This window comes from Dermochelys coriacea, chromosome 6, assembly GCF_009764565.3.
Source record: "Dermochelys coriacea isolate rDerCor1 chromosome 6, rDerCor1.pri.v4, whole genome shotgun sequence".
Classification (NCBI taxonomy): Eukaryota; Metazoa; Chordata; order Testudines; family Dermochelyidae; genus Dermochelys; species Dermochelys coriacea.
This window is the reverse complement of record NC_050073.1, coordinates 108115013-108142716: the sequence shown is the minus strand read 5'-3', so window position 1 is coordinate 108142716 and position 27704 is coordinate 108115013. Positions and strand designations below refer to the sequence as shown.

Here is a 27704-nt window from a genome sequence, read left to right as displayed (position 1 = left end):
AATCTTTCTATGCAGCAATAATTTATACAAAATGTTTTTGTACATCACCTCTAGCAATATTAAAAATATTTTTCAATGTAAAAATATTCATTCTGCATTCACATCAATACTAAGTTTTAATAATTTTCTTTATCCTCAATATACAGAGCCTCTTAATCATGAAATATTCAAGAAAAAGTGTTTACTATGACAATCTCTCTCAAAAATATTATCCTATTACAGTTCCTCCTGAAGGCCTCAATAAAGATTGGGGAGCCAGTGTTTTAGGCACTGTATAATAAAGTTATTTGCAGAATGCAGTGAATAATAGAAATATTGCAGCTACATGTAGATCTAAAAGTCCTGGTCTTACTACTCATGTCCTTTTAAACTGTAACAGGAGGTACATGTTATGCCCAAACATCTTATTAAATTGTATAAGGAAACCATGATTAGTTGCACTAAATACGAATAGCTATATTTCCAATATTTAAAGGAAATGTGAATGGTTTTTCTTAACTAACCTGCTATCAGTTCTAAATGGTTACAAAAGAAGAAATTAAAAAAAAACACAAACCACAAACATATTAGTTCCAGTTAAATAATTATGTTAAACTACCAAAGAAGAGAATGAATGTGAAGACAGACTAATTTAGTTATTGGTTAGGCAGGAAAAAGCTATCTGATCAAAATCTTAAGATTTGTGCTTGGAACAGAATACAAACTTCTTCAGTGGTTTTCAAACTTTTTAGGCTGCGTAGCCCTTTCCAAATAATGTAGTCTACTATGTACTCCCATCTGAGATAGGGTCATAATATATATATGAAAACAGAAAAAAAGGTCTGTAAGGGATAACAAGATGCAACACAACGTACAAGTCCTAGAGTGTGTTGTCCTGGATACTACTATTATTGTAATGAACAATTTTATTATATATAGTTTCGTCTTGAATAAAAATAGTCCCTCAGACAAGTTTCTAGTTGTTGATTAGATGTTAAGTGGTACTATATTGTCATAAATATAAAGGGAAGGGTAAACATCTTTAAATCCCTCCTGGCCAGAGGAAAAACCCTTTCACCTGTAAAGGGTTAAGAAGCTAAAGATAACCTCGCTGGCACCTGACCAAAAGGACCAATGAGGAGACAAGATGCTTTCAAAGCTGGAGGGTGTGGGGGGAAATAAAGGGTACTCTCTGTCTGTGTTGCTTTTGCCGGGACCAGAGCAGGAATGCAGGTCACCCTGTAAAGGGTTAATAAGCAATCGAGTTAGATATGCGTTAGATTCTGTTTTGTTTAAATGGCTGATAAAATAAGTTGTGCTGAATGGAATGTATATTCCTGATTTTGTGTCTTTTTGTAACTTAAGGTTTTGACGAGAGGGATTCTCTATGTTTTGAATTACCCTGAATTTGAATTAGAGATTACCCTATAAGGTATTTACCATCCTGATTTTACAGAGGTGATTTTTACTTTTTTTCTTCAATTAAAATTCTTCTTTTAAGAACCTGATTGCTTTTTCATTGTTCTTAAGATCCAGTGGTTTGGGTCTGTGTTCACCTTTGTAAATTGGTGAGGATTTTTATCAAGCCTTCCCCAGGAAAGGGGGTGTAGGGCTTGGGGGGATTTTGGGGAGAAAGACGTTTCCAAGTGGGCTCTTTCCCGGTTATATTTATTTGTTAGACGCTTGGTGGTGGCAGCAATAAAGTCCAGGAACAAAAGGTCAAATAGTTTGTACCTTGGGGAAGTTTTAACCTAAGCTGGTAAAAATAAGCTTAGGGGGTTTTTCATGCAGGTCCCCACATCTGTACCCTAGAGTTCAGAGTGGGGAAGGAAACTTGACATGTATAAAATGCGTTATCTGCCATGACAGGATTTTTCTTGCATACCCTGACAAGAGCTCATGTACCCCAATTTGAAAACTACAGAATACAGTAACATACCTGTATATCCAAACAGGAAAAGGACATTAAGCTTGCACAGGGAGCAAAAGACAACAGAAAAATGAGCAGTGAAGCAGTATCCCTTCAAACAATGATGTGGATCCCTTCATCTACAAAATAAGCAGAACACACACCAGCTTAACTTCAAATCAAAATAGGTTGTTTACCGTGTTTGATTATCTAATCATCTGAGAGTATTCTGAAAAATAGATTGCTAGATGTTTCTAGCCTTTTAATTTTGTTGACAGATGTCAGTCATATCAGTCTTTAAGAATTACTCTTAGATTGCTTTAGTATAAGATTACCGTGAGCAAGCTAAGACATTTCTAACTTAAATTTCAGAATTCCTTATTTTATCAGTTATTTTTGTTGTTTCGTATTTCACTGTTATACAGGGCTTTAAGGGCACCTCATTCACATTTTTATTAAATAGAACCACACAATTTCAGAAGCATAACTAAATAGGACACTACATATTTTACAAACAGAGGTATTCACAGGGCAGAATATGCATTATAATCAATGACAACTGATTACAGTGACAAAGTGACAGGAACATTTCATTCAGAGAGATGCTTCCACCATTTTAATCGATTCAGTACATACAACAGAATACATATGTTTTGCTTAGTGTTTTCCCTCTAGAATCCTCAATCATAAGTAAGGAATTTTTGTATTATAAAGATTTCTTACTGTAGATGACCATTCCTATGATATCCTACCACCATTACAAAACATACACAATAAAAGATTCTGCCGTGCACCATTCCTACCCATCAACCAAATGACATTCAACTGGAAATCCCACAATTTAGTGGAAAAAAAGAGAAAAATGTAAGAATCTTGTTTTGTAGCATAAATATATCTAGATGATGACGGACACAACAGAGGGAAAGAGTTCCAAAGCCAAAGGATCCTCCACTTAGGTGGTCATATTCTTGTTTAAAAAACCTTTAAGCAAATATCACACACAAATTAGAATCAGGAATTAAATCCAGGGACAACAGTAAGAGTATTCAAGCTGCAGCAAACAACTGCCATGGCATGGCATACAGTCTTCTAAACAATCTGAGATCATTGTTCTATCTTGCTACAATATTTACGGAACCTCAAATATTGTCCATCAGGTGGACCAGAATCTCACACTAAACATACAGTTTTGAAAGTGTATGTTCTTTTCAAACTATCATCCCAACTGACATATCTAATGCAATTGTGTTAATGTACTTACACATTAACTTATAACTACATATAAATAAATGAAAAGGGGCATTTTCTCTACCCTTGCATTCCAAGTATTAGTGGGAAAAAGACAAAAGTTCAGTTTTTAAGACAAAAATATACTGATTTTTTTAAAAACTAACAACAGGTTTTTGGTTGGAGTTTTCCATACTACATCATAATCTTCCCTCCCCCCCCCGCCCTTTTTAATCAAAGTTTTGGGAAACTGTCATATTTAAAGCACCATTCCCTATTTTTATATCATATCTGAAGAATCAAGCAATCAAAAGGGAGAAATCTGCAGCAACTGATATAGCTAAATTAAGAAGTTCTTGGGGAAAATGGTATTCTTCCTCGTTTCCAACCATTTGATTATTAATGCTGGTTATTAATTCATTTCATATTAAAAAAAAAGGTGGGTCATTTCTATCTTCCTCGGTTTAATACATTAACCCAAATTCCTACACACAGATGAAAAGAACATGTAGATTTATCTCAGATTTTTTCCCCAAGTTTTGGGGAATCCTTGTAATTTAATGATTTAGGGGGAGATTTTCAAATGTGCCTAACCTCAAAAGGCATCCAATCCCCATTCAAATCACAATGAATATAGATAGTGATTGTGAAATGCTTAGGGAGATTAGAGCATCTATAAAAATAAACTCAATAATAATGAGTTTATAACTTCAGGATGGGATGCAGAGATAAAGTTTCTTGACACCTTAAATAATGACTGCTTGGAGCAGCTAGTCCTGGAACCCACAAGAGGAGAGGCAACTATAGATTCGTGAGGCACAGGATCAGGTCCAAGAGAAGAATATAGTTGAACTGCTTGGTAATAGTAATATAATTAAATTTAACATCCTTGTGGCAGGGAAAACACCACAGCAGCCCAACACGGTATCATTTAATTTCAGAAAGGTGAACTACACAAAAATGAGGAAGTTAAACAGAAATTAAAAGGTACAGTACCAAAAATGAAATCCCTGCAAGCTGCAAGAAAACTTCTTGAAGACACCATAATAGAGGCTCAACTTAAATGTATACCCCAACTTAAAAAAAACATAATAAGAGAACCAAAAACATGCCAAACAAGAAGAAGCAGTGAGAGGCAAAAAGGCATCCTTTAAAAAGTGGAAGTTAAATCCTAGTGAGGAAAACAGAAAGGAACAAACTCTGGCAAATGAAATGTAAAAATATAATTAGACCACCCAAAAAAGAATTTGGAGAACAGCTAGCCAAAGACTCAAAAAAAATGTTAAGTACATCAGAAGCAGGAAGCTTGCGAAACAACTAGTGGAGCCACTGGATGATCGAGATGCTAAAGGAGCACTCAAGGATGGATAAGGCCATTTCAGAGAAACTAAATGAATTATTTGCATTGGTCTTCACGGCTGAGGATATGAGGGAGATTCCCAGACTTAAGACATTCTTTTTAGGTGACAATTCTGAGCAACTGTCCCAGATAGAGGTATCATTAAAGGAGGTTTTGGGACAAATTGATAAATTTAACAGCAATAAGTCACCAGGACCCACCCGATGGTATTCATCCAAGAGTTCTGAAGGAACTCGAATGTTAAATTGCAGAACTACTAACTGGTATGTAACCTATTATTTAAATCAGCTTCTGTTCCAGATGACTGGAGGACAGCTAACAGGATACCAATTTTTTTTTAAAGGCTCCAGATTTGACCCTGGCAATTACCGACTGGTAAGCCTTCAGTACCAGGCAAACCAGTTGAAACTATAGTACAAAACAGAATTGTCAGACACATAGATGAACATGATTTGTTGGGGAAGAGTCAACATGGATTTTTGTAAAGGGAAAGCATGCCTCATCAATCTACTAGAATTCTTTGAGGGGGGTCAACATGCATGTAGACAAAGGTGATCCAGTGGATATAGTGTACTTAGATTTTCAGAAAGCTTTTGACAAGGTCTCTGCCAAAGGCTCTTAAGCATAGTAAGTTGTCATGGGATAAGAGGGAAGGTCCTCTCATGAATCAGTAACTGGTAAAAAAAAAAAAAAATAGGAAACAAAAAGTAGGAATAAATGGAGAGAGGGAAATAGTGATGTTCTCCAGGGGGCTGTATTGGGATCAGTACTATTCAACATATTCATAAATGATCTGGAAAAAGGGGTAAATAGAGAGATGACAAAATTTGCAGATGATACAAAACTACTCAAGATAGTTAAGTCCAAAGCAGACTACGAAGGGATCTCGCAAAACTTGGTGACTGGACAACATTCAGTGCTGATAAATGAAAAGTAATGCACATTGAAAAACATAATCCCAACTATACATATAAAATGATGGGGTCTAAATTAACTGTTACCACTCAGGAAAGAGATCTTGGTGTCATTGTGGATAGATCTCTGAAAACATCCACTCAATGTGCAGCAGCAGTCAAAAAAGCAAACAATGTTGGGAATCATTAAGAAAGGGAAAGATAGTAAGACAGAAAATATCATTCTCTCTATATAAATCCATGGTACACCCACATCTTGGATACCGTGTGCAGTTGTCATCACCCCATTTCAAAGAAGATATATTGGAATTGGAAAAGGTATAGAGAAGGGCAACAAAAATGATTAGGGGTATTCAACAGCTGCCATATGAGGAGAGAATAATAAGACTGGGACTTTTCAGCTTGGAAAAGAGACATCTAAGAGGGGGATATGATAGAGGTCTATAAAATCATGACTAGTGTGGAGAAAGTAAATAAGGAAGTGTTATTTATTCTCTCATAATACAAGAACTAGGGGTCACCAAATGAAATTAATAGGCAGCAGGTTTAAAACAAACAAAAGAAAGTATTTCTTCACACAATGCACAGTCCACCTGTGGAACTCTTTGCCAGAGGATATGGTGAAGGCCAAGACTATAACAGGGTTCAGTGAAGAACTAGATAAATTCATGGAAAATAGGTCCATCGACGGCTATTAGCATGGACGGCGTCCCTAGTCTCTGTTTGCCAGCAGTGGAGAATGAATGACAGGGCACGGATCACTTGATGAATACCTATTCTGCTAATTCCCTCTGAAGCACCTGGTATTGGCCACGTCGAAACACAGGATACTGGTCTAGATGGACCTTTGGTCTGACCCAGTATGGTCGCTCTTATGTTCTATGCTAGTACCCCCTGCCCCGAAAAAAAAAGTGACCTGAATTTCTGATAAATACAAAAAATGATGAAGATCAATAGGAAGATGTAACATTTAACTATAAGCTATAAACTATAAGGAAGACAAATTATGATACAACAAGAGAGGATTAGCTAACCATATTTTGTTGGAAAGAATCATAGAATCATAGAATATCAGGGTTGGAAGGGACCCCAGAAGGTCATCTAGTCCAACCCCCTGCTCAAAGCAGGACCAAGTCCCAGTTAAATCATCCCAGCCAGGGCTTTGTCAAGCCTGACCTTAAAAACCTCTAAGGAAGGAGATTCTACCACCTCCCTAGGTAACGCATTCCAGTGTTTCACCACCCTCTTAGTGAAAAAGTTTTTCCTAATATCCAATCTAAACCTCCCCCATTGCAACTTGAGACCATTACTCCTCGTTCTGTCATCTGCTACCATTGAGAACAGTCTAGAGCCATCCTCTTTGAAACCCCCTTTCAGGTAGTTGAAAGCAGCTATCAAATCGCCTCTCATTCTTCTCTTCTGCAGACTAAACAATCCCAGCTCCCTCAGCCTCTCCTCATAAGTCATGTGCTCTAGACCTCTAATCATTTTCATTGCCCTTCGTTGTACTCTTTCCAATTTATCCACATCCTTCCTGTAGTGTGGGGCCCAAAACTGGACACAGTACTCCAGATGAGGCCTCACCAGTGTCGAATAGAGGGGAACGATCACGTCCCTCGATCTGCTCGCTATGCCCCTACTTATACATCCCAAAATGCCATTGGCCTTCTTGGCAACAAGGGCACACTGCTGACTCATATCCAGCTTCTCGTCCACTGTCACCCCTAGGTCCTTTTCCGCAGAACTGCTGCCGAGCCATTCGGTCCCTAGTCTGTAGCGGTGCATTGGATTCTTCCATCCTAAGTGCAGGACCCTGCACTTATCCTTATTGAACCTCATTAGATTTCTTTTGGCCCAATCCTCCAATTTGTCTAGGTCCTTCTGTATCCTATCCCTCCCCTCCAGCGTATCTACCACTCCTCCCAGTTTAGTATCATCCGCAAATTTGCTGAGAGTGCAATCCACACCATCCTCCAGATCATTTATGAAGATATTGAACAAAACGGGCCCCAGGACCGACCCCTGGGGCACTCCACTTGACACCGGCTGCCAACTAGACATGGAGCCATTGATCACTACCCGTTGAGCCCGACAATCTAGCCAGCTTTCTACCCACCTTATAGTGCATTCATCCAGCCCATACTTCCTTAACTTGCTGACAAGAATGCTGTGGGAGACCGTGTCAAAAGCTTTGCTAAAGTCAAGAAACAATACATCCACTGCTTTCCCTTCATCCACAGAACCAGTAATCTCATCATAAAAGGCGATTAGATTAGTCAGGCATGACCTTCCCTTGGTGAATCCATGCTGACTGTTCCTGATCACTTTCCTCTCCTCTAAGTGCTTCAGGATTGATTCTTTGAGGACCTGCTCCATGATTTTTCCAGGGACTGAGGTGAGGCTGACTGGCCTGTAGTTCCCAGGATCCTCCTTCTTCCCTTTTTTAAAGATGGGCACTACATTAGCCTTTTTCCAGTCATCCGGGACTTCCCCCGTTCGCCACGAGTTTTCAAAGATAATGGCCAAGGGCTCTGCAATCACAGCCGCCAATTCCTTCAGCACTCTCGGATGCAATTCGTCCGGCCCCATGGACTTGTGCACGTCCAGCTTTTCTAAATAGTCCCTAACCACCTCTATCTCTACAGAGGGCTGGCCATCTCTTCCCCATTTTGTGTTGCCCAGCACAGCAGTCTGGGAGCTGACCTTGTTAGTGAAAACAGAGGCAAAAAAAGCATTGAGTACATTAGCTTTTTCCACATCCTCTGTCACTAGCTTGCCTCCCTCATTCAGTAAGGGGCCCACACTTTCCTTGGCTTTCTTCTTGTTGCCAACATACCTGAAGAAACCCTTCTTGTTACTCTTGACATCTCTTGCTAGCTGCAGCTCCAGGTGCGATTTGGCCCTCCTGATATCTTTCCTACATGCCCGAGCAATATTTTATACTCTTCCCTGGTCATATGTCCAACCTTCCACTTCTTGTAAGCTTCTTTTTTATGTTTAAGATCCGCTAGGATTTCACCATTAAGCCAAGCTGGTCGCCTGCCATATTTACTATTCTTTCGACTCATCGGGATGGTTTGTCCCTGTAACCTCAACAGGGATTCCTTGAAATACAGCCAGCTCTCCTGGACTCCCTTCCCTTTCATGTTAGTCCCCCAGGGGATCCTGGCCATCTGTTCCCTGAGGGAGTCAAAGTCTGCTTTCCTGAAGTCCAGGGTCCGTATCCTGCTGCTTACCTTTCTTCCCTGCGTCAGGATCCTGAACTCAACCAACTCATGGTCACTGCCTCCCAGATTCCCATCCACATTTGCTTCCCCCACTAATTCTACCCGGTAACTCTCTCTATGGGTAGCATATTTCATAATGATCTATTATAGTGATTCTTGCATGATCTTCTGGTACTGGTCACTGTTTGAGAGAGGATACTGGGCTAAATGGATCTCTGGTTTGATCCAATATAGGCTTCGCTATGTTCTCAAATGGCCAGCCTATATTGGATCACTGTTTCACAATGATATTTAAGAGCCCAATTCTCCACTCATTAAAATCCATGGCAAAACTCCTATTCCCTCGAATGGAGTAGGATCAGGACCCAAGAGGCTCTTCCATGACTTGAAAAAACAGAAGAATAACTAAGCAATTTGGGCACCTGAATGGTCTTGCAAGGGAACACCCATTCAATGAAACAGAATCACCGACACTTCAACTTTGTATGATTCCCATATTTCAGATTACAAAGTGACTGAAATGTAGAAAGTGAAGTGAGATTTAAAACAAACTTTGGCAAAGAATTATTTTATTTTCTTGGCTAACAAGAGATTCTGTATTGCCTAATAAATCTGCATGTGGATTGGCTGAATGATTTTTAACAATATTAAATAAAACAGTATCACATTGTGAAAAGCTGTTCTTGGCAAGCCTATTAAACTGGGTTTTCTGTTGACCATGGAAGCTGTCATTTCCAATATACTTATAGTCATGCTAACCAAGACTGATCATTTGATACTGTTTATAAAAGAAAGCTTCACATGGACGTTTCCAGTAATTATGTTAATAAGAAAGGGTAGGAATATGAATATATATAAATAATTCTTGTATTAATTCTAGCTGGATTATCCAGTAACCCAGAAACTATATAAAAGAGTTTTACTGACCATAAGACTGGATAACTCTCAAAAATTTAAGTACAACCCGGGCCAACTGAAATATTTTTTCTTGTTTCTTTCTTAATTTAAGGATTGAAGAAAACAAGGGTAGATGGACAAGCAATTTAATGTCATGTAGGAAAGTTCACTTTAAAATATTGTTCAAACATTAGTTTTTTAAAAACTGTCTATTTTTATTGTACATGGTGGCTTTTGCAATGCCAGAATTTCTTAATATATTAAGATTCTGCCTCGGGCAATGGTTAAAAGAATTTTTTTGGATTTCAAGCTACCCTTGCTAACTACAGATCTTTATTATTCATTATTTCATAAATACATAATCTCAGTAGGCTATGTTTTTTGACATTCAAGAAATCAAAGGCATTGTTAAAAAAATCAGACAAAATCATGCTTTGCGTGTCTGGATCATGGTACAAATACTCAAGGATAAAACATACTGTCCTAGCAGGCAGACATTGCCTTTCTAAGTGTTCCAAATTCCAACCTGTGTTCGTTTGTAAAGCAGATAGGTGGAGTGAGGATGCCTCTCAGTCTCTAAGAAATTAACCCACAGTTGGAATTCAGAAAACTGTAGAAGACATTTAGTTGAAGTGTTTTGTCTAAAAAGAGTTGGAGAAATTAAATCTGATCAGATTATCACAGGATTAGATGCCCTTTAATCTGTACCCTTGCTCTTCTGGGAAAAGTCCATGATTGAGTCATGCCTGAGGAAATGGATGAATGCACTTAGCTGTTTAATTTCCGGGTCCTGCACTCTAAGGGAAATACTTAACCATTGTGAAACATAAAAAGATCATTATACGTATTTATAAAGGCATTCCTTAAGTATCTATGCACCATAATGACCATTTCAAGTTGAAAAGTTTCCTATTACTGAAGTAACAATCACCAGTTTAGGGAAAAAAATTAACTATTTCCCTGAGTTCTAAACTATCTGTTACCGTTCATACTTCCTCAATTCTCTGTCAGATGCCATAAATCTATTCCTACAGCAAGCTAAAACTTTTTCATCACTGTCTTCACTGGGTATCATACAAATCATTAATTGGAGTACCACAAAGGATAGATATTTGGACCTGGATTTTATATGAAATCATTGCCTTCAGAACCAGATTAACCAATACCACCAAACTCCATGGAGCTACAGCCTCATACTGCCATAAAATCTCCCTGCAGCAGAGGAACCCCCAAAGTTCCTGCCCAGCTTTGATGTTCTTAGTCTGATTATCTTTTTCACAAAGAGTCAGTGAGTGCAATTATTTTTCTGTTCAGCAAACTGGTTTTTAAGTTTTCATTCTCTAAAACAAAATTTAATTGGCTTCTCATTCTGCCTAGTGGAACAGTAATTGAGATAATATATTATTAATCATTATTATTAATTCCTTGAATAATGTCTTGCTCTTTATATCGCCTGCTGGCATACATAGGGAGCCATCCCTGCACTGTCAATTCCTTAGAAGGATGCAGAAGCTGAGCCAATCCAATCCAGTCTCTAATATCTTGGAATTCTTTTGTCAACTTAGAGATATTTTAAAAATACAAATACCACACATAGTATCCAAAACAGGGAATTCAGCACTACCATAGATCATACAGCAAGACCACAGAAAAACAGAATACTGCAGAGATACAACACTCATTACAGAGATGAAAAATTACAGGAAAATTGTCTCCTCCAAAGTGCATCAAAATATTACTAAATCTAATTTAAAAATGCAGGTGATGTTTAACAGAATTGCCCTCCTATGAAATTTTAAAATTGCACATTGTAGGGGAAGCCAATTAGTGAGCCACTTATTCTTCAACTACATATCTGAATTTGTTTAAATTTAAACTTTAGATGAAGTAACATATTAGAAATACCTATGTTAAAACCTAAAGTGACATATCCACTGACTTGCACAAGGGATTACTTCAGCAAAGGCTTCTCGAACCTATATCCAGAGCTCAGAAAACAAATGCCGACTGACCTCCATTCTCCCTGGGAAACATTATCTAAGAGAGCTCTAGTCTTCCACTTGAAATAATTGGTTACTGAATACTATAAACAGAAGACCAGCAAAAAAAATATTTAAATTAAACCTTCCATGTTATCTTTCAGGTAGGTTTTTGTATAATTTTCAAGAGGTCTTCAACTTGGCCCACAATAATTGTTTCCACCTTTTCTGGTGTCCTACAGATGTAATTACATCCAACATGATATACTCTCAGTCCTAATAGAAAAAAAGGATAGGTTAGGCAATTTCCCATTCAACTGATTTTTTTCCACCTCTGTTTTGTAAACACTCTTCTTTTATTCGTTAATTTAGCAATATGGCATGCAAAACCTCCACTACATTTAAATTCATCTTTTGACTGTGCTGCCTTCAAAAATTCAGTTTTGATACTATGCTGCCGACTATCACCAGTTTTAGTATTAAGAGAACCTGTGACTTTTGTGGGTATTCTAGCAGAAGCCAATTGAAATATATTCTTGGGCTGTAGGAAAGAAAAAACTATTATCCTAAGACTTGCTGAAATAAACTTTCAGTTTCTCCTTTTTTTCCATCTTTTCTGGTATAGCAATAATATTTTGTTATTGAAGGGCAATTTTCAAAAGAAAAAACAATGCCTTATGACTTATCCAAACATTAAACTGTATGTGGATCTTTCAAGAACAGAAATCCCCCTGCCCATTTCTTTTCTTTTTTTAAATTTTCTCTATCCCAAATTCTTCCCTGAACACCAAAACCTAGATTTAAAATTAGAAAATATGGTTTCTAAGGTGAAGATTCTAGACACTATCTCAGGGAGAAGTGGGTTGGCTGCTATCTTTGCTAGCATCTGACACAAAGAAGAGAAATCTTTGTTTTATTTGGTTTAGACATTTGAAAACACACTGTGTTGGCTGTCAGGTCTTTACAAGTGATAGATACAAATTCCCCAGGAAAAGAATTGTTTACACTCCCAGCATTCGTAGCATTCGTTTTGGACCAGATAAAGACCAAAAGGATTAGTATCTATGAAGGTTTATCTCCAATGTTGTACTTGGAGTTAAAGTAAAAATAACAACACTCTGATAGAATTATAGAAATGTAGGGCTGGAAGGGACCTTGAGAACTCATCCAGTCCAGCACCCTGCGCTGTGGCAAGACCAAGTAAACCTAGACCATCCCCGACAGGTTTTCGTCCAATCTGTTTTTTAAAATTTCCAATGACAGGGATTCCAAACCTTCCTTTGGAAGTCTATTCCAGAGCTTAACTACCCTGATAGTTAGAAAATTTTTCCTAATATCTAAACTAAACCTCCCTTGCTCCAGATTAAGCCAATTACTTCTTGTCATACCTTCAGTGGCCATGGAGACAATTGATCACTTTCCTCTTTATACCAGTCCTTAACGTATTTGAGGACTGTTATCAGGACCCTCCTCAGTCTTCTTAAGAAGAAACATGCCCAATTTTTTAATATTTTCTCATAGGGTTCTGTTACACTTTCTGAAAATCTCAAAAGTGTTTTACAAACATTAATTAATTAAACCTCACAACATCCCTCTGAGGTAAATATTATCCCCCCTTTACAGATAAGGAAACTAAAGCACAGAAAGGGTAAGTGACTTGTATATGATCACAAAGTCACAGGCAAAATCTTTCATTCCTGGATCCCAGGCCTTTGCCATAACCACAAGACCATTCTTACTCCATTCCCTTAGTCTTATAACTATGCATGATGATAGAATTAAATAAAAAAAATAAAATAAAAAAAAAATCTTGTGCACCTAAATAAGAGAGATTTCAGGATGTTACGATGAATCTTTATTTTTCAGTTATCACAAGGAGCTGAGTAAAATACTGCTCTTATCCTCAGGACTGTGTATACTGTTTCCTGAGGGGCTTTGATTCTAATAAGCCAGCTGTCCACATAAGGGATTAAACAAATACAAACATAATGGTGGTGGTAGCAGCAGCCATAGAAAAGTAAGTATGAGAGAGCTGTACAGTCCAAAAGAAAAGATCAGTTGTAAGAGTAAGTGACCCAAGGCAAAACTGAGAAATCTCTGATGACTTGTAACTATCTGAATATATAAACAAACTTTACGTAAAGTCTATAGAAGCCAAATAGTTCACTTGGCTGATGTCAGCTTGGGTAAAAATTCATCCATATGGGATAAAGTTCTTCTATTTTAGGGCCCAGAGAACATATTTGTAATGGTGGATGTTAAGCATGATTGGTGGATTTCCACCACGGATGCTCAGAAGAACTGTGCTAGCAACAAGCATATTGGAAAATTGTTTCCAAGTACATTTCTGGCAGAAACGTATTAGACAACCATTTCTGAATAGCTGTGCACAGCAAGCCATTCTGACAAGGCCCCAGAAAAATCATTTGTCCCTGATTAGAAGACCACCCTCAGAAGGCATAACGTTTTATTTATATTATTTGTGCCTAAAGCCACAGAGGTATTCTACTAAAACTAATGAGATTATAGTATTTGGCATTTAATAATGCATTTTTATTTTAAAGCATTAAAACCTGAAGGTCTCAAAGCAGTCTGACTAAATCGTTGCTGTAGCACTTGGAGATTCCTTGAGGATTTGTGTTGACAGGCATTTGTCCACTTGTATTACAGAGACCCATAAATGCAGTGGGTGGACCATGACCAGAACCATGTTTAAAACAAGTCATGCCAGTAACTGATTACAAACTCAGTTAAATGTGATATGGTAGACAGAGACATACTAATGCAAGCAAATTACCAGTTTCATATTGGGAAAGATATCTTTAAAAAAAGCCAGATATACCAGATTGCTGTCTAATATTTAAAACTTATGAAAGTTTATGAAAAACTTATGAAAAATTAAGTCTTATGAAAAATTAAGAGGACATATGTTTGCAGAAATCTTTTTCTAGCCCACAGTAACATGCAAAAACAACCCCACTAGCTTTATGAATGTCTCACCCAGACTAGAATTTTCCTGCACTAACACACTAAATGTAGGATCTCAGCAGGAAATCCAAATTCCAAAGTGTCTAAACCAAAGGATGAGCTCTCAGTCATACACGTTCACTGTGGGATGTATAACTTTGACTTTCTAGACTGTTGTCCATTTAAACTCTGAGCAATATAACTGGATTTAATGCAGGATTTTGTTCCCCCCCTCCCCATTGATTCATAGAAAACTCCAACTTTTGATTCTGGCTATAACCACTGTACTTTGACAGCTAAACAGCTGGAGTTTGTGGCAGTGTTGTATTCTTAATATGCATATAACCATGTTAACCTAAGCAAAAACTCTAGCTAGAAAACAAAAATCAATAAAATCATTGGCTGTAAAGATTAACGGTAAGAAAACTTACGGTTTCCAAACCATTTCTTCATCAAGAAGAATTCTTTATCAAGTTTTTATTAAATGACAAAACGTGAATGTTACCTATCATTCAAATGTGGAGTTCAGATATACTTAGATAATTAAAGAAACCAACTCAAAAGGAAATACATTTGGTGTATATTTGAGATAAATGGCTAGGTTTGTCAAAGAGGAAATTCAATCTACTAAATTCCCTAAACCAATATTTTAATTGGTTACTAGCAACAAAATATGTAACATAAAACTTTGGCTAGTAATTACAAAATAACTGAAGATAAGTTTTTGTAGCATGTTATAAGATATTGAAAGTTACTTCCATTACTGACAGGTTTCAGAGTAACAGCCGTGTTGTTAGTCTGTATCCGCAAAAAGATAAAGAGTACTTGTGGCACCTTACAGACTAACAAATTTTTTTGAGCATAAGCTTTCGTGAGCTACAGCTCACTTCATCGGATGCATTCATACTTCCATTCCTGTCATAAATTGTACAAAACAAAAATAGTACTTTACCTTATTCTCCACCATCTGAGAACAGAGAATTAAAAACAAAATATTATTAGGCACAAATTGCAAGAGTTTTCATATAAAGGGGATATCCCAGCACCATCAGATATGCTGTATGACATGCACACACTAGCAATAGTTTACAGAAAACTATTTAGGTTCTTTTTGGTAAGCAGCCAAACCTCGAAACTTTGAACCTGGATGCATCACTTCATTATCTCCTTCTCTAAAATGCAGACCTCAGTCAACAATTGCGTAAATGGTGGGGGGGAAGAATTACCACAGCTTGGTTTTCCCTGCTAATAACAGCCCTCACCAATTACTGCACTGCAGTCTTTCTGAAGGCTATACAACGGAGAGTGTAAGTGAAAGAACTCAAGAAAGAATCACAAGGCTACAGTAAACTTTCTGTTCAAGACCGGTTTAAAGAGAAATGACTTAATGGAATGCGGCATATAGTTCAATAGAATCTCCATGATTCTGCCTCCTCCTCTTCCTTCCAGGGCTCAACGTCTCCACCCCCATGTTTAAGAGTGTTTTTTTTGGAGGGGGAGGGGAAATGGTGATTGAATTCAAAGCTGTTGGTTTTGTTTTAGTTTTTAACATAAAATGATTTTAAAATAAATAAATGTGAAATCACATTGATTTGTTTATAGCAATTTTTTGTTTTTACAAAACTTCCACTTTTTTTTTTTTGCGCTAAAGCATGGTGAAACTTCACATAGGCAATTCTTACCGCATGAATGGCAAAATCTAGTTTGCAAAATAGTTTTTAATTACAATAAGCAGCAGTATGTGGCATGCTGAGGAATAACATTACCACCACAAACAGCATAGGGGCTAATTTCAAAATTAGTTACATGTACTGAAAATGAAAACAAGCAATAGTCAGAACAAAAGCTTTAAAAATTAGACACAATCAAGTTAAAAGTCTTTAAAAATGTGTATCCTTTTTGATACTAATATTTAGATTAATAAAAGATTTTCAGGTCAAATCTACTTTTCTTTAGTCATGCTTGTTTATTTTGTCTGAATCAGGAGATGCAAAAATGTAAACTAACTGGTTGAGTAACTAGATCCTCACCTACACTAAAGAAATAATAATGCTTAAACGTGGGTGTGAAGCATGGCTGTGGCAAATTCATATTCTAATATTACAATAAAATATATAACTTGACTGTACATCGTTGGTTTTTTCCCCCCCTAACAGCACATGGTAAAGCAATGTTAGAGAACTATGTTTTAGCTTAAGCATCTACCAGGCCTCATCTTACACTAGCCTTGTTTCTTCAGATTCCACAGTGGTGCACAGGTGGCAGCAACAATGGAAGCACTAATGTAAAAAAAGTCAATTGGCAGCAGGTTAATACTACTGTAACTCCCTCCTGTCTCTACCACATCAGCGGGGATCAAAACCAGCACATCAGCATAGATCTCTACCAAACTAAGCGAAAAGAGTAACCCCTCTAGTTGGCAGAGCCAGTAGGCTATCATCCTCCCATTAAACATAAATAGAGGGAGACATGATCCATACTTTGCTAGTGAGTTACACTAACATCAATAAGGACTTTTTGTTTTGTTTGGGGGGAGGGGGGAGAAGAGAAGTGGAAGGGAGAGAGAGGCCAGCACTGACATAGCCTCAGAGTTAAAAGATGGTTCTCTAACATGGTTATAACTTGTTTTTTGCTACCCACACAAGCAAGAAAAAAAGTGGAGGGCCAAGCCACAAAGAGGGAGCCCCCTGACTCCAGAGAGAGTGAGACTATGGGGTGAGAAACACAAGGAGGGGCAGCCGACTGCTTCAGCGTTAATCCTGCAAGGAAGTGCCAAAGTGGTGACTAGCGAATCCCATGACAACATGTTAAAAATCTGGAGGGAGGGGAGTGTTTTCATTTTTTAATAGAGCCCCTCAGTTCTCACGCACCAGCACAGTTCTGTAATGTTTACACCACAACAGCATTATTTTAAAACTTGTTTCTAATGCTCATCATACTTCATGGAAACTATTTTAAAATTATGGTTTTGATTTTTAAAAGGACACTTTAAAGATGGATGACTCAGAAAACAGTTGTGCAAATAGGTGACACTAGTGGTTCCCAAGCTGTGGTCCATGGACCACCAATGACACACAAACATTTTGAGAAAGAAGCAGAGAGGCATAGAAAGGAACCGTGGGACCATGATTCAATCTCACTCTCAGAAAATGCTTAGCAAAATGGAAGAGTTCAAGATCCTCTGAACACTCTCTAGGAAACATACAGTGCATAATAGTAATTAACCATTCCAGCAGAAGACAGTGCTTGCCCCTCCCTCCCCGCGCTTCCAATGCCAGGCCTAAATTGTGATCTCCAAAGGAGTTAGCATAACATTAGGTGTTTGAATCTGCAGAAAGGCTTCTTCCATGACAGAAGTATGAATCCTGTGTGCTGGCCAAATCTTGCATTTTTAAGACGTTCACTACTTTCAAAAGATTCAATTTTTTTTGCTATAGTACCTTTAAATAATATAATTTATTTTTAATTACCTTTTACAAGGGTTTTTCTGCTCCTCTGCTGGGTTTGTAAGAGTTTTATCTGCTTCTGAGGTTCATGCCTTGGAACCTCAAGTTAATTAGTCTGCTCTCCTGCTGCTACCATCCAGGTAGGCACAGGGCCTCGAGACTCTTTAAGCCATGCATAAAATGGACAGGAATCTCAAGCAATGCTGATCCAAAGTTCCACTTCCATTGTCAAACCCTATGCTTGAACTTTCACAACAGCCAAATAGTACCACTGACTCTAGACAGGAAATAGTTGTTCAATAAACTCAAGAAAGCAGGGTCTGGGAAAAGAAAGGGGAGAGAAGTCACAATGAACAGGTCTGCCCATGCATACCCTTCAGAAAAATCAGAGTACCTCCTCCTGCAGTCTAATTGAGGTATTATATAGTTTTCTAAACTGGCCATCACTATGGCTTTGTAAACTAGTTATGGCTTGGATGTTTACAACCAACTTTAAAATCACGTCTGCAAACTAACTTTCCTTTTCAGCTGTCTAAAGAAACAAACAAAATAAAAGGCATCAAAGAGTTTATTTAGAAACAAAACTATTATATCTCCATCTACTTTCAGGAAGGAATAGCCTTGGTTGCTAACCAATGCAAGCAAGCAAAAGATGATATACTTGCTAAATACCCCTGGTAAGGTTAGGTGGAGAATAAACAGGGTCAGATCTACAAATTGGCCCAGCTAGAGCTTTGAAGCCATCAACTTCAGTAACCTGTGAGCCAGAGCATTATGTTAACTATCCCTAAAAAAATTCAGTCTACATGCAAGGAAAGAAAATTGAGAAAGTTGCATGTAATCTTATATTATCAAGCTTCATGCTTGTAGGAATATAAACCCACATTAGGCCTCAGTGAATGCTGGTTTAAAATTGAGTCTGAATCTTGACATGAGTGATAGGCCTGAAGCATGTGACCAAGAAGAATGAGATCATGAGAAGCTACTGTCTGCGTTAAACTTGTAGCAACCCTGAAAATACACGTTATCTTATTTAAAGGCTTGGACTAAGAAATAGAAATAAAGAAATCATGTTAATTGGGTACCAGGTGAAGTAATTAACTAGTTAAAAATGTTTAGTCCAATCACTAGGGAAAAATAGTGCAAAGTGAGACAAGGGAAAAAATCTTGAAAAAAGAGTGCAGCCCTAAACCATTTCAGTTAATATTAGCTAAGGTCCAATAATCAGCAATGACATCACTTTTTTGTTACAGTGTATAAAGAGCAAGGTTTTCATCAAAGATTTTCCTTGCCCCACTGCAGTCATGCCATGATGGGAGTGTCTCCTGGGCCTGATTTGGTTGTGAATATTTGGCCAATGTTTATAACTATATTATTGTTTGGGTATAGAATATAAGGGTGTATATGCGTATTTTGGATGTAACCAACACAAAGTGGCCTTTGGACTAATAAAGGAACACTTGTGTGGAATCATGGCAAACCTTAATAAATCTATCAGGAAAATTATTTCCAACAATGCAGAAACAAAACATCAAAGCATCAAAGTAGAAGACTGATACAAATAATAAGAATAATAAAAGCATGGTATACCTGTCATGAGGTTCCTAAATACACACATGGTGAAAACATCATGCACACAGAGTTCTATTAGAACCTGCCAACATGAGAAACACTTCACAACACAAACCACAAAGTGATATGCAAGACTCCACTCTGTGCTTCCAATGGATTAATACATTATCTCCCACTGCTGAAAGCTGGTCTTGAGTCTGCTGAAGCCTAAGCACTCCAGTCCCCCTGCTGCGAAACAAACAAATGAAGCTGGTTTTAAGTGTCTTCTATTAATATACTTAAATAATTCTCACAAGCCTGGAGGCAGAAAGGATCAATAGGAAACTGAGATTGCTCTAAATCATGTCAATGTACCAATATAACAGGCTACATGAAGATTTACTAATTCACTAAAAACTTCATTGTAAAAAAAAAATAGATCTACTTCCTGCAGGAAGAGACTCCTGCCTGCCACCACTTAGTGAGTCAAGCCAATCTGTAAGATGTTTTACATAATGGGAAAATTTGTATTGGCTAAAAGGTTCAGAATGTTCTTATTAAGTTTCCAGAAATGGCAGATGTAGAGATACATAACATTAACCTGAACCAAGACCAAGAAAAGAAACTATTTGTGATAGAAGCTCTGTTTCATAGCACAGCAGATCTAATTTTATACTAGCTACTGTACTTCAACTTATCTGGAGCAGGAAATTCCAAAGGGAGGAAACATTAATTTTGAAAATACAGGTAATTTTAACAGCATTTGGGAAATGGCATTAGCACATAGTGGCCAGCATGATGGGGACATTTCCCTATGACAATGCTGAAATCTGAAGTAGCTGAATTAACATTTCTGTTCTTCCAAAACATCAGCCTGAGTGAAACATATGGAATAGATTTTTCAATATTACCAGAAAGCACAGTGAAAGAAACAGCAAAGCAAAGAACCATGAATCCCTATGGACAGTTAGTAAGCAATTGAATGTGGTATTTCTTTTCTTCAGCCCAAAAAAATGTAATACATAGTTACAGAAAAAAAACCAAACGAACAGTTAGCTCAAACTAAATAAGACAGACACAATTACGGAGTCAGTGCTCATTTCTTTTAGGAGGATTTACTATCACTTTAGGATTATAGTGAGAAGCAGACAACTGAAAAAATGAAACAATGGAAGATGCGTTCTTATTTCAGTGCTCACCCGCAACCCCATTTTACAGGAATCTTGCCCAGATGAAGATATGTCTCATGTCACCTTCTTCTGCTACAAATACAGGGATTTAGGAGTATTAATGGTTAAGGATACAGTGTATATTTTAATGATTCCTCTAAAACAAATACTTATTTTTTACTGTGCATTGAGCTCATTTGGATGATTTTTTTTTTTTTTAAATAGCAGCTCTAGGAAATGAAGATACATTTTGTCTCAATGCTGTGGATCACTAATTCTCAAGCAATGAGCCTTAAATCAAACCAACTTTAAAATTAAATCTAAAATTTTTTTTAATCAGGTCAAGTTTCAACATGAAACTACATTCTATTATGCATAGTTTCAAAAGAATATAGGCCAACATTATTTTCATACTGAAGAATGAAATACAATGCTGCCACGATTTTAGTGCTAGCTGAGGTTCCTAGCATACCTTAAAGCATTAAAATACACATATACAGAAGGTTCCACTCACAATTTCAAGAAAACAGAGTAAAACCTATCCTGTCACCCTAATCTCCCTCTATTTGGACTACATTCTGCAGCACACATGGTACTATAGGGTGTAGTGAAGTTCATGCTGCCCCTTACTCCTGCCATCACATCCCCTTTATAAAAGCTTATTTACCCTGACATTCTTACCTAACAGTGTTGCATGTTAACACAGCTCTACACTTTTTTCAATGAAAGCCAATATTCCTATGTACATGAATTATATTTGTATTAAGGATTACCACAGCATCATATATAAGAGACATCTTTGGCTCAATTTCTTCAATGGTCACTGTCGATTTCTGATAAAAATCCTAAATCTATTACGAGATCCTTTAAGTGACAGCCTCCTCCATTCTGGAAGAGCATCTACCTGGCCATCTGTAAAACAGTCTATGACCTTTAAAAAAACAAAAAACAAAAACAACAAAAAAAAAACCACACACACACACCCTGCTTCTGCAGCTGGAAGTAGTCCAAAAATGCTTACAATCACTCATTTCATGGAAGCATCAGCATTCTATCCCAGCAGTGAGGTTTAGGACTGAAACCAGGGACCATTCCTGGTTGAGCAATCTCAGTGGCATCTCCAGAATTTAACATCCCTCCAGTATCAGGGCCAAGAGAGCCTCTTTTTTTAACTGTTTTATGGCCTTTAATACACAACTGTCATTCATTTTGTGGTAACAGGCAGATTATGTCAGAGCTTTCCTCTATCCTCTGGGGAAAATCAGTTACCATCTCTCTCCATCACATCTAGATTACCACCTGCAATAAAGCACACTTCCTCTTAGTTCTAAAATGTCTCACTGTGCCTCCATTTGCTCATTGAAGGTACTAACTCTTCATCAACCAAAGGAGCTAATGATCTATTCTTTTCTCTGAACCAGCACATTACACTCCTTTTGAAATACTGCAGCCAATATGATATTGGATTTGTGTGTGGGCTGCCTTGGATTTTCCACTTGCCACTGGCAAGAGCTGCACCTCAACCCACATGGATGAGCACAGATCTTCCCTGGTTAGCGTCAGAAATCATACTTGCACAGTTTATTCACCCACTTGGCAAGATGGTCTTGCAAAGATCTGAACCATCTGAGATACTGTAGTAAAACATTGTTGGTCCATATAAGCAACTTTCACCCACACAAACAGGGTTTAAGTGTTTCACAGATTTCATGACCACCAGTAGTTCCTGCCTAATACAGTAGTTCCATTAAGTCCATGACAGGGCCTTGGTGAAGAAGTAACCCACCACAAAGAGCAGGAAATGAAAAGGAGAAAAGAATACTAGAAAAAAGTAGGTCTGTGATAAAATGGAAGGAATTCATGCAGAGTCAAAAATGACTAAAATATTGAGCTCTATTTTAAATTAGTCTTCAAAAAGAAAAATTAAGAAGTTTAGGCAAATAGTGCTATTAATATAAAAGCAGGTAAAGTAATATTTGAAAATTAGCACACCAATCTAATCAGTTCTCACTGATGTTATTCAGAAGCTTGGACCACAGTGAAACTGACAAGGATCAAATCACCTTCACTCTTCCGCTGCTTGGGAAAGCTATCAGATGCCAACAGAGATGCTGCTATTCACTGGTGTAGACCAAACCAAACCAGAGGCTAAGGAAGGAGCAGAGTAGCAGAGACACCCACTTGATCTAATTCTCTGGGGTGAGGGTGGAAGGATGAGAAAGAAAAATTCCCTTTTCTTCTAAAACGAAGGCTCCCGCACCCCCTTCCAGCATCTAGATGCATGGCTGTGCCTGTGAACAGAGTAAGATAATGGACAAAAGTCTCCATGCCACAGATGAGAGCCTGGAGCTGCCTACTAGCCTATAATTCCCAGATAGCACACATCTAGTTGTACACTTCGGCTTTTGGGTAATGGAGCTGGAGATGTTCTTGCAGTCTTTGGGGCTTAAATAAGCACCCAAATTCATTGTATTTGGGTGAATTCTTCCTCTTCACCTCAAACAATCATTTACTTCAATGTGTGTATCTGAGGCCCTACAATTTTTGACACAGGAATTTCCACCATTAGACATATCATATTCCAGGGTCTGGTCTCCTCTCAATGCACCAAGCGTTAACTTATGTATTATCATTACTGGTAGCATATGAACAGTCTTACAAATGTACATAAATCCAAAGGCGTGATTAGTCTGATGTAGATTCTCTCCCCCATCAATTTCCAAAACAAAAGAAGTGATTTTGATTTGTTTTTTTAATTCACAATTGGCACCATTATGGGAAACTATGGACTTGTCTACACTTACCAGAGGATTGATGCTGCGGCTATCGATGCATCAGTGGTCAATTTAGCGTGCCTAGTGAAGACCCGCTAAATAGACTGCCAATCACTCTCCCATCAACTCCTGAACTCCACCTGACTGAGAAGAGTAAGGGGAGTCGAGGGGAGAGTGTCTCCCATAGATGTCGCAAAGTATGGACCCTGCAGTAAGTAGATCTAAGCTATGTCGATTTGAGTTACGTTATTCACATAACTCAAATTGCATCGCTTAGATCGACCTTTCCCTTCAGTGTAGACAAAGCCTATGACTGATGAACCTTACAGATCATCTGAAAGCACCAAGGCTTATGTTCATTCTTACCATTGGTGGCAGGGATTTGATAGCCAGTGCCAACCACTGAAACGTCTGTCTCCAGCGCAAAGTAATCTTACTCGTCGTTACTGAGGATCTTAGTGTGATGAAAGTGGAGCTGCTCTGTAATAATTTGAGTATGATGTGTTGACCTGGTTATTGCAATATTTACAGTACAAACATACTGGTTTAGTATAATAGGAATAATATAATAATATATAAGGAAATCAAAAAGGAAGGAAATAGAATGTTTCAAGACGAAACAGTTCTGCACGAACACTTGGGGGTTGTAAAGAGACAATGTCATTACAGGAAAAGGCTTGGGAATCAGAAGATCAAAAGGCTGATAGCTGTTTAAAAAGTCTCTCTCAAGAGGAGTGGGAGCTGTTCAGGAGGGGCCACATTAAAACACAGACACCCACTGGGGATATATGAAGGAGTTAGGTCTGCCTAACTTACTTTCGAGGCATGGAAAACCTAAGGTGAGACAGACAAACATGTCAACTGTGTTGTTTTAAGATCCTTTTCTCTAAATGCTTTGTTCAAATAAATAATACTTTGGTTTCAAGAAGGCCGTCTACATGGCTGGTCACACACTCTCAAAGAGAAGAGCCACAGGTGCCAAACCCAGATGGACTTGCTGTGTAAACCCAATTGATATACACAGGGTACTGTAGCCTAGGGTCCAGTCTAAGAGGAGAGAATTGCAGAATTCCACCCCAGGATAGGCAAAAGCACTATATCTGACACTTGAAAGGGGTGCACTGAAAGACACCAGGAAGGAGCCTTGCAACTGTGACTCACGGGTGTTATACCTGGTCATCATTTCGAAGCAAGGAGCTGCCTTATAAGTAGACCAGAGCTCAACAACTTCAAAGTCAGTATTAGACAGGTGGCCAGCGAGCTGGGGCACCAGAGCGATGCACTTTCATTGCCATTTTGATCAGAGACTGAACTGTTGCACCAGCTTTGATAAAAAGCTGACGAAACGTCAAGTCTAGTGCAATGCAGTGATAAATCCTAAAAGCTACAAATGATATGGCCAAGCCTCAGTCTGTCAGGATGGGAAATAGTCCCCTGGTGGGAGAAAAAGAGTGGGTTTTGCTACTGTTATTATTTGGGTATCTAGCAACAACAGGGAATTAAGCAGCACTACCTCCTACCACCCTCTCACCACCACTTTGACAACATTACAATCAGTGCTTGCAATGCAAGCTGATAAGATGTTGGCTACTTCTAAGGCTACGACTTCACTAGAAGCACTGCAGCGTGGACACTCACTACAAAGATGAGAGGGGATCTCCCATCACTGTAATTAATTCATCTCCATGAGAGGCAGGAGGTTGGAAAAATTCTTCCATCAGCATACAGCTGCCTACACTGGGGGTTAGGCTGGCTTACCTACATAGCTTAGGGGTATGGATTTTTCAAACCCCTGAGCAACAAAGCTGGGTTGACCTAACTTTTTTTGGATAGACCTGGCCTAAATATTTCCTTCCTTCCACTAGCATCACTTCCACCTTGTGATTATCCAAGAGTCGACTTCAGTAAGGAATTCAAACTCAGATAGTTGAGGAATGGCAAGTTCAGCTGGGTGTTGGCAAAACAGCTGGGTGTTGTCAGCATATTGTTGGCATTTAATCCCTTTAGGGGTTACGTAGATGTGAACAGAATGAGGGAGAGAATGAACGCTCGTGAAATATCACAGGCGATATCTGAGAGCAACAGGCAGCAGCACTTCCACAGTCCTTTGGACACAAGTTTGTAAGGAAGGAAAAGAACGATCCCAGTACCTTGTCATGCTTGGTCTGACAGATCTCAGAGGAGAACCTGCAGCACCTCATACTCAAAGATGAGGATGAATACATAGCTGTCCATGTCTGGGAGATGGTCCTCCAACAGTGCTACCGCTGTTTCCATGCCACATTCCCACTCTAAAGTAGGTTGGGGAGGACACAGGAAGTTAGATGTACATGGCTTTTTGTTAGCGTCTCAATTAGTCTATTCAAGAATGGAAAATTAGACATCAGGGGATAGAGTAAGAGATTGTTCATATCATTTTCTGAATATCTGCCGGATAACTATGGCTCTAGAAGTAGGAGGTAATGCTCTCTGTAGAATATTGACAAATTGGTAACCCCATTGGTTTTACCTGAGTAAACCCCTCTCCTTCCTACTGTGGCAAGGCACCTCTTTTTCTCTCACCAGTCTTAGCATTTCCCCCACCAGTGATGGTGGGCCTGGGGTAAGTAGTCCCACTCAGGCAGGGTTTGCCTTCCCACTTCTGTGCTCCCTTGGTTATATTTTCAGGATAGGCCTGAGGGTCGGCCTAAGGGGTGATCCTCCACCAAACAAAAAGGAAACAGCCTCAAACAAAAAACCCTGAGGGGTACCTTTCGCTGCCTCCCTCCCTGGGGCAAGGTGTCATCCAGTTGGTTGCCCTGGGGTGTCAGTCCTTCCCCTCACAGGCACTCAGGTTTGGCCGTTTCCCCTATGCTAAGAAGCACAGCCTCTCAGCCTGGAACAGCCTATTTCCCTGCTGCCACTAGCCTAGCAGCAGCTTGTCTTTCTCCCTTGCTCTCCCCAGGAGGGGTTTTTAAAGGCCTCAGGCAGCTCTTAATTGGATTCAGGTGTCCGTAATTGACCTGAGGTAACCCCTTCTCAACTTGTAGGAAAAAGGGCCTTTAACATTCTAGAGCTAATATATCAGCCTTCCAGGATCCTTTTGCAGTCATCAGGCCCGACTTTGTCACACTACTCAATAGCCATAACAAAATGGCTCCACTCCTGAGAGATCTTAACATTTTACTTACTGCATGTGTTGTGCCCATACCAATATGGAGAGTTAAAAAAGAGTCATCCACAAGGATAGTCTCTCAATAATTCTCAGTCTGATTATTCTGCACGCAACATATTTTTGCAAAATCAAAGATGAAACTAGTTCTGCAGCAAATTTTGGTGAATTCTTCAAACCAGTTTGTCACCTGAGAGTTCTGGTTAAACCAAGTGAAACTGCCCCGCTTTATTGCTGGTAAAGTCAGTAGAATTGAGAAGGGCTGAGAGATTTCCAGCTAAACAGAAAGTTTTGTCCGCTAAAGGCCATTGGTTAGATTGTAGACTCGTATACTTTACGGTCAGAAGGGACCATTGTGATTACCTCGTCTGACCTCCTGTACATTGCAGGACACAGAATCTCACCCACCCAATCCTGTACAATAAACACAGACTTTAGTAGACCAGCCATCCAATGGAGCCTCTGGATTTGGCTTCCGAGGAGTGTCCTCATTTGGTGCTGAATCCAGAGCTCTGTCAGTCATAGTCTCAGCTCACTTTCACAAGACCTCTCTCCAAACATGACTACAAATAAGGGGAAAAGGTGCTTTTTTAAAATAGTTAAACAATATGATTTTAAATTCCTCCTCTCTTTCACATCTTCATCCAAATTTATCTGAAGTCACTGAAACCTTTTGTTTACCAAAAAATGGGAGTTGATAATCCATTTACCAAATGGACAAATTCTATAACCATTTCAATGACTATTTCAAGTTACCACAGTGCAGTTAACGTATGCACTGTGGTAAAGATCATGGTTCAGTCAGGGTTAGTTATCCCTGACCTAACCTCATCCTTTCTTCCTACACAAACACTTTTAAAAACACCTTTTTCACCCCCTCTTCTAAACAGGGCCTCTACGGTTTAGGAATATTCAAGGATGCTACTAGTCAGACACTTCCATCTTGCTGTCTTCAGACACAGAGAGGGGCTCACATCTAGACTTGGAAAATCAGGTGAGTTTAGCAAATGTATTGCTAACACGTATTAATATATTTTTGAGCATCACTTCGCAACTAGCATAGACAGAGTGTTTTAAAAATATTAGGCTTTCATAGTCCACTCTAGGGGACAGTTTAGGTCAGTTATATGTTTTAAAATGTATTAGACCTAGAC

The 27704-nt window shown here is 38.6% G+C and overlaps 1 protein-coding gene across 11 annotated transcripts in view; it reads right to left on the bottom strand.

Annotated features, from left to right (window-relative positions):
• TRAF3 (TNF receptor associated factor 3) overlaps positions 1-27704 on the bottom strand; it is a 94992-nt gene that overhangs the window by 54180 nt on the left and 13108 nt on the right. For 4 of the 11 annotated variants that reach the window (XM_038407075.2, XM_043515841.1, XM_043515844.1 and 1 more), the window contains exon 2: positions 1919-2028. The exons of 5 other annotated variants lie outside the window; for them this stretch is intronic. Coding sequence is in view for 1 of the 6 variants with exons in the window: in XM_043515838.1 (XP_043371773.1) it covers positions 19496-19523 (28 nt within the window). In the remaining 5 variants the exon portion in view is untranslated. Of the gene's footprint in view, positions 1-1918; positions 3268-19495; positions 19706-20655; positions 20719-27704 lie in introns of those variants that run through there. 2 more of the 11 variants (XM_043515838.1, XM_043515842.1) reach the window with 2 other exon arrangements.